Source organism: Ursus arctos, unplaced genomic scaffold (genome assembly GCF_023065955.2).
Source record: "Ursus arctos isolate Adak ecotype North America unplaced genomic scaffold, UrsArc2.0 scaffold_7, whole genome shotgun sequence".
Lineage (NCBI taxonomy): Eukaryota > Metazoa > Chordata > Mammalia > Carnivora > Ursidae > Ursus > Ursus arctos.
Genome location: NW_026623089.1, coordinates 10,335,602 through 10,350,159, shown reverse-complemented (window position 1 = coordinate 10,350,159; position 14,558 = coordinate 10,335,602). Strand labels below are relative to the sequence as shown.

Sequence of the window (14,558 nt, the reverse complement as noted above, 5' to 3'; positions counted from 1 at the left end):
GTTAGTAAGTCTCCAGGGTATTCAGTTGTCAGTTTCAGTCTCATCCTGGAGAATAAAAGCACTGTTTTGTAAACTGTTGTACTACCTAAAAGCAAAGCGACTTTCACATCTTTTGTAGAGTACCATTATTTTCAGGCTCACTGTAGGCCACTATAAATTATGATGACCTCTAGTGTACTGTACAGTATTTAGTCATATTACTGTTGATCCTTTTTCAAAGTTATTTTCTTTGTTTTAAAAATATTAAAAAACCAAACTATATTGATTTTTTTATTTTGGAAACTAAACTTGGTGTAGACAGCCGTTAAATGAATTATATTTATATTCTGAAGAAATTAATAATACTTGTAAAAGGAGAAGGCATTTTTGACAAACTTTGTGCTAGTGAAGGAATGATGTTCTTTTTAGCTGAGATTTTATTTAAATTAAAGCAAATAGTAGTGATATTACTGTGTTGCTTTTGGATATTTAAAAGAAAACATTACTATGTTAAGATCCAGATCCCGTCCAGGAGCTTACCTATGATTTACGAAGCCAGTGCGATGCAATCAGGGTGACAAAAACTGTCCGTCCCTTCAGTATGGTGTGTTGTCCTGTCAATGAGAATGCAGCTGCCCTCATTGTGAGTGATGGCAGGGTCATGATATGGGAACTGAAGTCCGCCGTTTGTAACCGAAATTCACGGAGCAGGTAAGTGAATCAGTAGGATTGTTTTCTGGTTGGCTTTGTTTCCTCTTTTTAAAAAATTAGTAGAATCAGGAACACCTGGGTGGCCCAGTCGGTGAGGCGTCTGCCTTCAGCTCGGGTCATGATCTCAGGGTCCGGGGATCAAGCCCCATGTCAGGCACCCTGCTCAGCGGGGAGCCTGCTTCTCCCTCTCCCTCTGCTCCTCTCCCCAGCGTGTGCGCGCTCTCTCTCTCTCTCAAATAAATAAATAAATCTTTAAAAACATATTACCAGAATTATATGAAAATAGCAGGGACTTTAAAAAAATTTTTTTTAAGTGAGAATGTAGACTTTAGATTATTAGGGAATTACGTAAACCTGCTAGATATATTTCACTATGGATAAGATTAATAAATACTATAAAAATGAATAGAATGCCATGTCTGAAATTCGTAATTTGGGTTACTAAAATGTGACATAGGTTTTAAATATGTAAAAACATGTAATTATTATGTCTTTGCAGTAGTTCTGGTGTGTCACCTTTATATTCACCCGTGTCTTTCTGTGGAATTCCTGTAGGAGTGCTACAGAGTAAACTCCCAGACCTCTCCTTAGATAACATGATTGGTAAGCGATTTTTTTCCTCTAACGTTTATGTTAGGGATTCTTCTTGAAGGGCAAAGTTAATAGAGTCACTGATGTGCAATTATTATAAAGTCAAAGTTAATACTTGAGAAAACTAAAATGTGGGATCAGTTTTTCCTTAATAAATCAGAGGGTATAAAATATTTAAGCATAAAAGCATAGATTGGCATTACAGTTACTGGAATTAGAAAATGTTCATTCATGAGAGACTCTTTAATTAAATGAAGGAGATGACATTAGGCATTTGAATACTAGATCTGTCCTGTGTTGAGCTGTCCCCTGCTCCTCAGGGCCTTTATGCGGTCTGGTCCCTTGGCTCGGTCTGGTCCCTTGGCTCGGAACTGAATCCATACTTCCTCTCCCTCCCTTTCTGCTACTCCTAATTTAAAATTCAACTCAAGTGTCCCTTTCTTCAGTCTCCCTGGCTCGACTTAAATGTTCTTCATTTGCAGTCCCTAATAGTTATCAGTTGATTGTAATTGTGATTTTATGTCCTCCAATAAATTATAAACTCCATAAGTGTGGGACAGTGTTCAATTCCACTTTGTATCCCCAGGACTCAGCAAAGAGCCTTGTACATTCACGATGTGCCGTAAACATTTATTGAAGGAATAAAGTAACTGAGCAGTATTCGAAAAAGTTATTTTAACATCTTAATGTACATTTTAAAACTTTTATTTTGGGGATTCTTTCAACAAATATTTATTTACAGATAAAATATTGCTTTAGAGTTGTTTAATTGTTATAGGGTCAGTATATATTAAAGGAAGAATGAGGATTTGTGATTTCAAATATTGTACAACTGGAAGTTGTAAATTTGCCAAGCAATTTTGATGTCTTAGTTCTTTTTTTTTAATTTTAATGTTTTTTTATTATATTATGTTAGTCACCATACAGTACATCCCTGGTTTCTTATGTAAAGTTCGATGATTCATTAGTTGCGTATAACACCCAGTGCACCATGCAATACGTGCCTTCCTTACTACCCATCACCAGTCTATCCCATTCCCCCACACCCTCCCCTCTGAAGCGCTCAGTTTGTTTCTCAGAGTCCATAGTCTCTCATGCTTCATTCCCCCTTCTGATTACCTCCCCCCTTTCTTTATCACTTTCTTCCCTTACCGATCTTCCTAGTTCTTATGTTCCATAGATGAGAGAAATCATATGATAATTGTCTTTCTCTGCTTGACTTATTTCACTTAGCATTATCTCTTCCAGTGCCGTCCAATGTTGAGAACTCATTCTTTCTGATAGCTGAGTAATATTCCATTGTATATATGGACCACAACTTCTTAATCCAGTCATCTGTTGAACGGCATCTTGGTTCCTTCCACGATTTAGCTATTGTGGACAGTGCTGCTATGAACATTGGGGTGCATATGGCCCTTCTCTTCACTACGTCTGTATCTTTGGGGTAAATACCCAGTAGTGCAATGGCTGGGTCATAGGGTAGCTCAATTTTTAACTTTTTAAGGGACCTCCACACTGTTTTCCAGAGTGGCTGTACCAGCTTGCATTCCCACCAAGAATGTAGGAGGGATCCCCTTTCTCCACATCCTCTCCAGCAATTGTTGTTTCTTGCCTTGTCTATTTTGGCCATTCTAACTGGCATAAGGTGGTATCTCAGTGTGGTTTTGATTTAAATTTCCCTGATGGCTAATGAACATTTTTTCATGTGTCTGTTAGCCGTTTGTATGTCATCATTGGAAAAGTGTCTGTTCATATCTTCTGCCCATTTTATGATTTGTTTATTTGTTTCTCGTGTATTGAGTTTGAGAAGTTCTTTGTAGATCTTGGATACCAGTCTTTTATATGTAGCATCATTTACAAATATATTCTCCCATTCCGTGGGCTGCCTCTTAGTTTTTTTGACTGTTTCCTTGACTGTGCAGAAGCTTTTTATCTTGATGAAGTCCCACAAGTTCATTTTATCTTTTGTTTCTCTTGCCTTTGGAGATGTGTCATGAAAAAGGTTGCTTTGGCCAATGTCATAGAGGTTGCTGCCTATGTTCTCCTCTAGGATTTTGATGGATTCCTGTCTCACATCGAGGTCTTTCATCCATTTGGAGTTTATCTTTGTGTATGGTGTGAGAGAGTGGTCAAGTTTCATTCTTTTGCATGTAGCTGTCCAATTTTCCCAGCACCATTTATTGAAGAGACTTTTTTCCACTGGATGTTTTTTCCTGCTTTATCAAAGATTAGTTGCCCAAAGAGCCGAGGGTCCATTTCTGGGTTCTCTATTCTGTTCCATTGGTCTATGTGTCTGTTTTTGTGCCAGTATCATGCTGTCTTTGTGATCACAGCTTTGATGTCTTAGTTCTTTTAAAATTGTGACTGTGACTGATTAGGATTTTCTTTGTCATTATTTGTTCTTTCATAATGTAGTTGAAAATCAGTATTATTTAGTAGGATTTTTTGTTTAAATGCTAGATAGATGATAATACTAGGAAGAGCATTACCTTATTAATCTTAATCAGAAATGACATTTATTGGGTGCTTAGTACTGTGTTAAGTACTGTGCTAAATGCCCTATGTATTACCTTAATAACCCTGCAAAGTAGGTAATATTATTTCTGTTTTATAAAAGTGGGAACTGAGACCCAGAGAGATTTAAAAAAAACTTGCCCCATACCACACAGCCAATAAATGGAAGAGCCAAAATGTGAGCCCCGTCACCCCAATCTCGAGCCTCCTTGACCATGGCCTCTAGTCCTGGCTGCTCCATCGTGATCTTAGGCAATACCTGACCTCTCTAGGGCCTTGGTTTTCTCATGACTCTTGCCAGTTGTAAAATCCTATTCAGTAACACCAACTTGTATATTTAAGTTCTTTTTCTTCACCTTCCAGACATAAATCCATATGAGGAAGTTTAGATACATACTTGTTTTGCAAAATTCATTTTATCACTAACACAGTTTTCTGAGTTAATTGACCTTGTCTCCACTTAATATAAAATATTAAAGTGAAAATAATTATAAACACTCATGCACAGAGCTAATCAGTAATATGGAAGCCCGTAGGAGGTTGAAATTTCATGCTATTTAGGTGTCTAAGTGATATAAATTACATTTTTTTAAAAGACAAAAGGTTACAGATTGTATACAGTTCCTGACAATGTAGTTGATTTGAAAGCATTAAATAAATAAAGCTTTGTTACTTGAAAACATTTTAATTAAAATTTTTAATTAAACTTTTAATTTGATATTCACTGTATCCTTAGTGATAATTGAAAGCAATTCAGTTAAATATAGAGGCCTGATTTTTATTCATTGGGTAAAGCCTGCTGCATTTTAAGGCCTAATCTGCCCTACCTTGTGAATTTCCTCTTATGGAAGAAATTTGAAGAAAAATAAGGCCATTCCCACGAGTCAGCTCCAAGCTGTGGAGTGTTTGTAAACATGGTACCTCTCTGTTGTACTCCACGTTCCTTTAGACTCCATCTTTTGTTAACAAAGGTTGATACCAATCATATGGCTGATCCTAAGAGGTCATTTTATTTGGATTAAATTGATGGCCATTTTTTCTGCAATCTTATGAATTTTAAAATAACATTGTTACTAAATCAACTTTATAGCCTCAGAAGGTTACAGTATTCAGAGTCCCATCACCCACTTATAGTAATGATACACATTTTTCCCTTTCATGGGTGTGTGTTGTATGTACATACACACACACTCCTGTGTCCTTTATTATATGTTTTTGACAACTACATCCCAGTATTCAAGAGTGGTTTATAGTTAGAAAATTTGTATACCCTTTTTAGTGAATGGTCTGGATTTTGTTGTACTCTTCATATTCGCATTTTGTTGGAGTAGTTTTACTGAGTCCTTGTAGTTTGAAACTTCATAACCTAAGTACAAATGCCGTATCTGAAAATAATGCCCATTTAAGATTTAACTATGAACGGTAACAGTTTACATATTCTTTCTATTATGTACTTGTATATTCTTATTTGTATATAGTTTATGTAATTTATGTTATATATGATGTATTGTTTTATATATTTATATATGAAAAATTATAAACCTTAGATATTATAATTACGTTGACACATTGAGAATTCTGATTAGAAATTTAAATGAGTTCTTTGAACCTACAGTTGGTGATCGCCAGTTTTATGTGTACTTAAGAAAGTGCATCAGATTGAAAAGCAACCCTTTAGAAAGGCAGGAGTCAGGTTGGAATGTGCTGCAGTATCCCGTTCCACAGAAGCTGCTCTCTGACCTGGGTCCCCTGACTTGCCTTGTTTGGTGCCTGATACCAGGAACTTTGGCTGAAACAGTGCTTCTTAGATGACAGAAGTCCCTGAATTCTGGACCGCAGTCCTCCGGAGTAACCTGTCCTTTGAGATAGCAGACAGTGCAGTTTCCATCCCAGAGCCACATACGGAGCCGTTGTTCAGCTGCAGCCCCTGGACTGCCACCTGATACCTTGTAGGTCTGAAGAACATTTCTTCTGGACCTGAGGAGTGTTTCCACTGGAAAGTTTCTTTAAATTTCAGCGTACATTGTAATTAATATATTTGTACTTTTGCTCACCAATCAGGACAGAGTGCCATCGCTGGGGAGGAGCATCCTAAAGGCCCCATTCTGCAGGAAGTGCACCTCCGCTTCCTGCTGACAGGACTGCTTTCAGGGCTGCCCTCCCCGCAGTTTGCCATCCGCATGTGCCCGCCACTGACCACCAAAAACATCAAGGTGTATCAGCCACTGCTTGCTGTTGGTGAGTATCGGACCTGTTCTTTTCTTAATCCTTCATGCCTGTTTTACGTTTTATAAAACATTTAAGTTTGGTAGTTATTAGAACATCTTTTCTTTGGGGATAAGGAGGAAGAGGCCCAGTGAAATCACACATATACTCATCTTCAAATACTTTAAATATTTTTCTTCTTTTTGTTTTTCTATCCTTTTAATCCACTCATCTTTTTATTAATTTATTTTTAATCACAGTGTTAACCCATCCTCCTGACACTGGGTGATAGAGACACGATACAGCGGGTACCTTTCTGAAATGTGAGGAGAGTAATCCCTGTGTGATGCTAAATCCAGATTCCTTACCTTTTTTCGGACCACCCAAGGCACATTCTGCGCATGTCATTTTGTATTGGGTTTTTATTATCTAATGATATAGTCGTAGTTAGTAGTTTAATAATAGCAATGTTCTTCATTTGCTAAGAATTGTTTATTAAACGTTGTTTAAAATGGCTATAGTCTCTATATACTAAGATTTGCCTTTTGAGTTGAAATTGCATAGTTTTATATTGTAGATAGAAAATTGGTCTGGGTTTCAACTTGCTGTCACAGTAATTTCATAGTAATGTGAGTAATCTAATCTCCTTCATAGAAAAAAACAAATTTTAATTTGCTATTACATATATAAGGTTAAAATGCATTTCTCGAAAGTAGTATATTTGTTTGAAATTGTCAACATTTTTTCTTAAGATCATTGGCTCCTGGCTTTCACTGTAGGTCTATAACATGATTTGTAATTTTTTTTTTTTCTAAAATGAAAACCTGACCCACATTTATTTTGTTGCTAGTAGGTCTCAGTTAGCTAACAACCTATTCATGAGTACTAAAGGCCAACCTGAGTAATCATATTTGGCAGTATTTTGATTTTCCCAGTTTTTCAATCACTGTCTTCTGAAAGTGGTTTGCGTTTTAATGTTTGGTAGTCTGTGTGTACATGTGTCCATATTTATATAAATGCAGATAAATATTTAGTTTTTGCTTTAGGAACTATTGACTTATATTAAACCTCTTATAGAGATTTTAATTGGAATTTGTCAATGTACATTATATGTACATGTATATACAGTGTCAGTATACCTAAATTGTCAATTAGGATTTTGTCGATTTCTTGGAGAAAATTATTTCTTGCGGCAGCTAGATAATTGGAGCTAAGTCAGGGTCTGAAATTTCTATCGTAGAATAAGCTGTATTTTACCATATGTTGTGATGATTAAGTGTTTTATTGAATTTAGTATAATCACAAAGTAAAAGGAAAAAATATAAAATAAGTGCCTAAACTTTTGAAGTCAGTAGGGAAAAGAGGCAGAGTTCCACTGTGGACTTCTCCCTATGGTGCCCCTAGAGTATTAGATCATAGGTTCAGCATCATTGAAACTTACAGAATGTAGGGGCACCTGGGTGGCTCAGTCAGTTAAGCATCTGACTCTTGATTTTGGCTTAGGTCATGATCTCACTGTCATGGGAATCGAGCCCTGTGTAGGGCTCTGCACTGGGCGTAAAGCCTGCTTAAGATTCTCTCTCCTTTTGGGGCGCCTGGGTGGCACAGCGGTTAAGCGTCTGCCTTCGGCTCAGAGCGTGATCCCAGCGTTGTGGGATCGAGCCCCACATCAGGCTCCTCCAATGGGAGCCTGCTTCTTCCTCTCCCACTCCCCCTGCTTGTGTTCCCTCTCTCGCTGGCTGTCTCTATCTCTATCGAATAAATAAATAAAATCTTTTAAAAAAAAAAAAAGATTCTCTCTCCTTTTCCCTCTGCTCCTGCCCCCCGCAGTTGCCCAAGTGTGCGAGCGTGCATGCATGCTCTCTCTCCAAAAAAAAAACAAAAACCAAAAAAACCCCCAAAAACTTGCAGAATGTTAAAATCATTTTATTATTATGAGGATTTGTTAATTGAAAAGTTTTTAGTAATTCTTTAGATACTGTCTCAGTCCTAGAAGGTATTATCATGGAATAGATAATAAATGTAAAACAAGTATAATATTGTATTTTTCTAGAATAGTTTTGTAAAATATTTAATGAAGCTTTATTCAGCAAGTAACCTAAAATAGGAACTTGCCTACGTTTTTATTTCTATTATTATTTTATCATTTCTACATTCTATTTCTATTCTATTACATTCTGTTATACATTTTATTACTCTGCATGAATCCATTCATTTTTTTAAAGTCATGTGCAGTGAGAAAGTGATTGTCCAACCAGTTATACTGTTCACTTCCTTGCTTAACTTATAAAAACATTTTAAAGACTGAAACATTACTTTTTCAAGTATGGCCATATTTCTTTAAATTATAGACACACACATTACCTGAGGCCATGAAAAGCTTTAGGCATAATAATACTACAACCAAATTACAGCAATAATAGAAATAGTAATAATCTCGTGCCAGGTACTATTCTAAGTGTTTAAAATATGTCTTCTCATTTACTTTCCAGCAAGTAGGTTTTCTGTTATTCCCATGTTAAAGGAATTAAAAAACACAGATTTAGTGTGGGCAAGTAATTTGTACAAGTGTAAGACAGAGCCAGAGCTTGAACTTGGGCTAATTTAACTGCAAAATCCACAGTTAACCGCCATACTTGACCATCTCTATGATTTATGTAATATAAAAGACAAAACAAAAAAATCTTTGTAAAGAAAAATAGAAAAGATCTGGATAATGAGTTCTGTTAGGTTGCCTTTTTGAGGACTGGTTATAGTGAACATTCCAAATCTCAAAAAGATGAGTTCCCATGTGTAAAATAGCAAAGTGCTTCTTCAAATTTTATGTGTATTGAGTTAGATTTTGAAATCTTTCTGTGAAAATCTATCCCTGGGTTTAGGTAAGATCTCAGAGCACATGAGGTTAGGCCCATTTTTGAGAAGAGAGAAGACAGAGAAATTCACTCTTTCTTAATACATAGCTTGAGTCCCTTTTATAAAAGATAAATGTTACAAAATGATTAAAATCTTGAGAAAAGACTTTTTGGAAAGATCTGGAGATCCAGCTAGATTAATACACTTCTCTTACATCATGTCGTTAGGTACAAGTAACGGTTCTGTCCTGGTGTACCATCTCACCAGTGGGCTGCTGCATAAGGAGTTAAGCGTCCACTCTTGTGAAGTCAAGTGAGTATGCATTGTGACATTGAGATCACAAACAGAAAGCATACTGGAAAAAAGTTCCGGGAGAATTTTCTACAGTGAATACTCTGCAGTGGTGATTATTTGCCTGAAAGTTTTGAATAATAAATATTCGTGTTTAAGTAATGGTTATGTTAATCAAGGCTGAACACTAATTGTTTGCTTTGTAAAAGGATATTATGCAGTGGAAAATTTTTTCTAACTTTTATTGCTGCATCTGATTTCTCATAAGGTCTAGGGTATTTTCCCAGTGGCTATCACTGTGTTCCCTTGTTTGGATTTATATAGTTTGTTTTTCATTTCTATAAAGACCCATCAGTAGGACTATTCCTGAAAAATTTGAATGAAGGAGTGTTAATTATTAACTAATCTCATTTGGTTTTTTTTGTTTAAATGCCATGAGAAAAGGACCAAACTGTACAGCATTTCTTCTTTCATTTTGAGACATTATGTGTTTTATGAGTGTGGTTCATTCAGAGTTATCAGAGGGAGGAAGGTTGCTTTGTTTTGAAGTGCATACGTGTCTGCTTCATAGCTTTATTTTGTTGCTGGCATGGCTGCTCTCCTTTTTTCACCCTGGCAATGATGGATTGTGAACTTACACGTGTATAATATACATTTATTGCATTTTCCGTATTTTTTGATGATCTCTTAACAAACATATAAGAAAGGCCATTTTCTGTCCTCCGTACATTATGTAATTACAGGTCTCATGCATATGTTAAAATTCGTAGTTAATCCTTGGTGAATACATTATTCTGAGTAATTGTGTTTTCTGAATGGGAAAAGATTAACCCTTCAGGTATCACAACTTCTGATTGTGATGGAAGTGCCAGAAAAGTTTACGTTGCCTTATTCTTTCAAGTACCTTGTTTATGGTGCAGCCCAGGTGACTGTTGGTTGTCACCTCATGCTGCACCCTCTAGTACCTCCCTGAATACCTTTACCTTGCGTCCTAATGTCTTCAGAATCACTGGGCCGTTAGGTGCAGTGACACAGGTCTGTGTTTGGACCATGTCAGACTGTGTTTATCTTCTTTCTCTTGTTCCAGGAGACCCTCTGTCACTGTTGCAGCCTGCCCTCTCCCTTTCTTTCCTGTCTACATTTCTTCTCTTGTCGTTTCCTTTCATGCTTGGCTTGGTGTACAGTGTTTCCTTTTGTGGCTAACACCCACCAATCAAACTCTCCATTTAATCAGTACTTGTTCTGGGGACGTGTTAAGTATTAATACTTTGCATGACCATTTCTTTGACTCCCCACCACAACTTTATGTTGTAGGCACTATTTTTTTTTCCCAATTTATAGTTGAAACTCGGTATTGTAATCTGTGAAATGTAATCTGGGCCTTTCAGGCTTCAGAACTGACCTTTATACTTACAGTACATGGGCTGCATCTCCACCTAAAAACATGCACATAGGGCACATTTTGGCAATAAGATGAAAATGTTGACTGAGCCAGGATTCATGCTAGAAATTTATACCTGCTTCTGGAAAATCAAGTACATTTTCATTTTTTTCGGAACACTGAAATCTTTAATAAAGACTCAATAGCCAGTTTATCAGCAAACTATTAGTTTTAAATAAGATTTGTTTTCCTGGATCATTCAGATGGTAGATGTCACTAAATACATGACTTACGCATGCTGTGATAATATTTGTCATTGAGTAGTACTTGAAAGGCTAGTGCTGGATATGCTACTCAGGCTGATGTTGTGAATGATCACACAAATGTGCTCCATTTTTTTAATATGAATTTTCCCTCTTAATTGCCATTTTGAAGATAATTCACATTTTATATTCAGAGACGACGCCCAGGAGGATGCTAAAATCCTGCCGTCTTTGTGTTTCAATTAATGTGATTATATTACAATTAAAAGCCATTATGAAAATTTCACAGATGTGTTATAAAAATTGCTGAACTTACTAGCAATAAACCCGACACATTCTAGATATTCATATGCAAATTTAAGGTCAACTTTTAAAAGTTGCTTTTACCTTGTACTAAATTTGTTTTTAAAAATCACTTACATACTTGAATCTTATCATTCACATAGGCAAGGACTGCCTAACTGCAGATAGTTTTTGTCTGTGGGTTGTTTTTAAAATCATGATGTTTTAGCCAGCTATACATTACAAATACATATTGGGCATCTTCTGTATTCCTGTAAACAAAACCTTTGATGCTTATAATCCAGTGGAAGATACCGAGGAGAAATAAATGGTACATGGAGGTTTTCTTAGATTATTAGATTTTTTTAGATTATTAGTTTGTGTCTTTGTCCAGTAGGCTAAATTTACAATAATATAACCCAATACTATTTTCAATGTCAAAACTTATACAACAGCAGTTTATATGGGTATCAGAACATTGACTAACTCAGTATTTCTTTGAGTAAATTGAGTGATTTGTGCAAAGTATAATAATAATCTCCGTTTTGTCTATAAATTTGCAGAGGTTAGTTTCATGGAATTGTAGAGCTTCAATGCCTTCCAGGGGTGGGTGCTCCCGCAGCCCCGCAGGGTGAAGTAGCCTCTGTGGCAGCCCCAGGAGAAGTCAGCAGGCCCAGCCTGGGAACCTGTAGGAGTTAGAACCACAAATACCTGCTGACAGATTCTAAGGTTATAGTTGTTCACTAGTTAAGAATCCAACCAGAACAATCCTAGATCGAGTCAGAAAATGAGCTGCTGTGCTTAGGAGTTTTTGATAGAGCTCAGTGTGTAGTTAAACACAGACAATAGCTTTCTAATCCTGAGAGCAGTGGGTGCTTGCTGTGTTTGACAGGAGTTTTCATTCTTTTCTCTGGAGAGAGAATCCCATCCTTATCTGATCTTCTTTGAAGTCCAACTTGACTTTTATTTTCTTCGGGTTGATCAGTCGGACTCAGATGTGAAAGCTGCTGCTGGAATTTGCTCCAAGGCAGCGTGCTCATAGTGCCGCATTACAGACAAGCAGCCACTGAAGTCTGCTCTGTCCTCCACGTTGGGATGTCTTTGTCTTACAAACAGCGGGGAAAGCAGGCTGAATATGGATGGCGCTAATAATCATGAGGAGGAGTGCTAGGCTTTCGCAGACATCATTCATTGCATCCAGCAGAACTTCCTGAGTGCCTGTCACGTGCCTGGAGAGACATGCTGTGGTACCTCCCTTCAAAGAGAGTACAGTCCAGTGCACTACTTCCTCATGTTGTTCAGGCAACACCTGGACCTACTTGCCCTAGGGGTCTCCGTGGGCCCCTGAGCCCAGATTCAATGTGACTCTTACGAGCTCCTCTTGAACTCTGTACCACTTCTTTTGTAATAGGGAGTCCAGAGCGCACTTGAGTGATGTCTTTTTTCTGCTAGATCATAAGCTCCAGAAGGATAGCAGTGAGCTCATTCACAGTGGTACTCCTAGTGCTGAGCACAGTCGTGGGTATACACTGGCTACTTCACAGATACATTTTTAAAAATAATGAAGAATGGGATTCTTAGTGTCCAGAGATGGTGGCATTACTGTATAGAGCGTAGGTGTTCAGATTGCCAGCAGCAAGCCTTGCAGAGTGTGTCTTAGGTTTCTATGGGTGAACAGATCTGACTGACGCTACCAGACTTACGTAGAGACCACAATAAGTTCAAAATGATTTCTCACTTTTTTTGTTTGCTTGAAGTAGAAGACATAGTGAATATTGTTACATGTTAGGGGAAGGAAAGAGAAAGAAGAGACAAAGGGACTTTTCAGTGAATAATTCATCAAATTTATATTGTGTTCTCTGTAGGTGTGGTTTGAGTTTAGTAAATGAGGAGGCCTCATGACAAAAATAAGGTTCGAGTTAGATCTCGAAATTAGAGTAATAATGGTGATGGTAGTTGCTAATACATGCAGTGCTTACCTACTATGTGCCAGGCTTTCTTCATGTACACAGTGTTGTTATTCCTGCAGTGATAATAGATAAGGAGACTGATGTAGAGAGAACGCAGAGCTCAAAGTGCTGGAGCCGGGATTTAAACTCAAATAGTATTTGAAGAGGGAAGGAGAGAGGTCATTCCAGGCACGGAAATTCTTAAGAGTACTCCGTTTTCAGCAGCCTAATCTGAGTGTTTCAGTACAACTTTACACTTAAAGAGTTATAATCCTTGATAACTACAGCAATTCCCTGTTCTAACAAATATAATTTTCAGCTCCTTTGGAATTATCTTTGCCCCTGAGAAAAGACAAGTAGTTAGATACACAGGGGTAAGCGAGGAAAGTTACTGCGACTATAATAGCAGACAAGGTTCAGAGGATTGAGAGGTCAGTCTGGTTAGGTAGGATGAGGCAAGTGACTGGATGGCCTTCAAAGTCACGTAAGAGTTTGGATCGGATGCAGGAAGCCAGCATATCTTCTTGGGCAAATGAGGGACATGTTCAGGCAGTATTTCATGCTAAATCTGGCAATAGCTTTCAAATTGAAGTAGATGTGGATAAACTAGATCAGGGGTTAGCAAACATTTTCTGTAAAGGACCAAACAGTAAATATTTTAGGCTTTTCAGGCCATAAAATTTCTGTCACAACTACTCAACTCTGCCGTTATTATATCGTGAAAGCAGCCATAGATGATACGTTGTTAAAAATAGTTGTCCTATAAACTCAGATGAGCAGTTGCACTTAGAGCAAAGGTTTGGACGTCCTTCCCACCAGCCTCTATTACGTTGTAAGCAATGCAGGGCAATAGTACAGTGTTTCTCCTTCTTCTCTTGACTCTGATGGTCTGCTTATCCTGTGTCTCCTTCCCTGCCTCACCCCCTTCCTCCTCCTCTGCAAGCCATGGTGGGAACACTCTAGTTAGCGTCAGTGGGAGAAACTGTAGACTCTCTTGCTCTCAGTCCTCACAAAGGAGACTCCCAGGCATCTGGTTGATAGGTTGCTTGCTGTCTTGTCATCATTTCTTTGAGATTTACTTTTGTGCTTTTCTCTAATTAATACACCATTTGGAACTGTCAGCCACTTCCAAATCTAATAAGCCAGTTTGAATTGTTTACTTTAGGAATTTTTTGCCTCCTAACCAAATGGGAAATTTGACAAATTCCTCAGTGTACCCAACTTTAAGCAGTCTGGCTCAGAATATTTTAATACCACTCTTTCTTAAGCAGTGGAATTCTTGAACACTGCTGTGATGTGTGACTCTCTCCTGTGCCAGATTTTGATAGTCATTTTAATGCTGCTATGAATCCTGGTAACTAAACTATCTCACCTGCCGTTACATTTGGAGATGAAGTTTTAATTAGAAATAATTTCATATATATATTGGAAACATACCGTAACTTAGTCTCAAATGAAAGGTCACATTAATATTCTTAATTAACTTGTATAATAGAATTTAGGTCTTAGAAAAAACTTATTTTTCAAGTAAGTTGTTCA

General features: G+C 37.4%; 1 protein-coding gene across 1 annotated transcript in view; it reads left to right on the top strand.

Moving 5' to 3' along the window:
- Window positions 1-14,558, top strand: part of WDR11 (WD repeat domain 11) — a 62,742-nt gene that overhangs the window by 12,926 nt on the left and 35,258 nt on the right. The window contains exons 8-11 of the mRNA XM_057308609.1: window positions 495-690; window positions 1,190-1,293; window positions 5,857-6,033; window positions 9,081-9,165. Coding sequence (XP_057164592.1) covers window positions 495-690; window positions 1,190-1,293; window positions 5,857-6,033; window positions 9,081-9,165 — 562 coding nt within the window. The remainder of the gene's footprint in view (window positions 1-494; window positions 691-1,189; window positions 1,294-5,856; window positions 6,034-9,080; window positions 9,166-14,558) is intronic.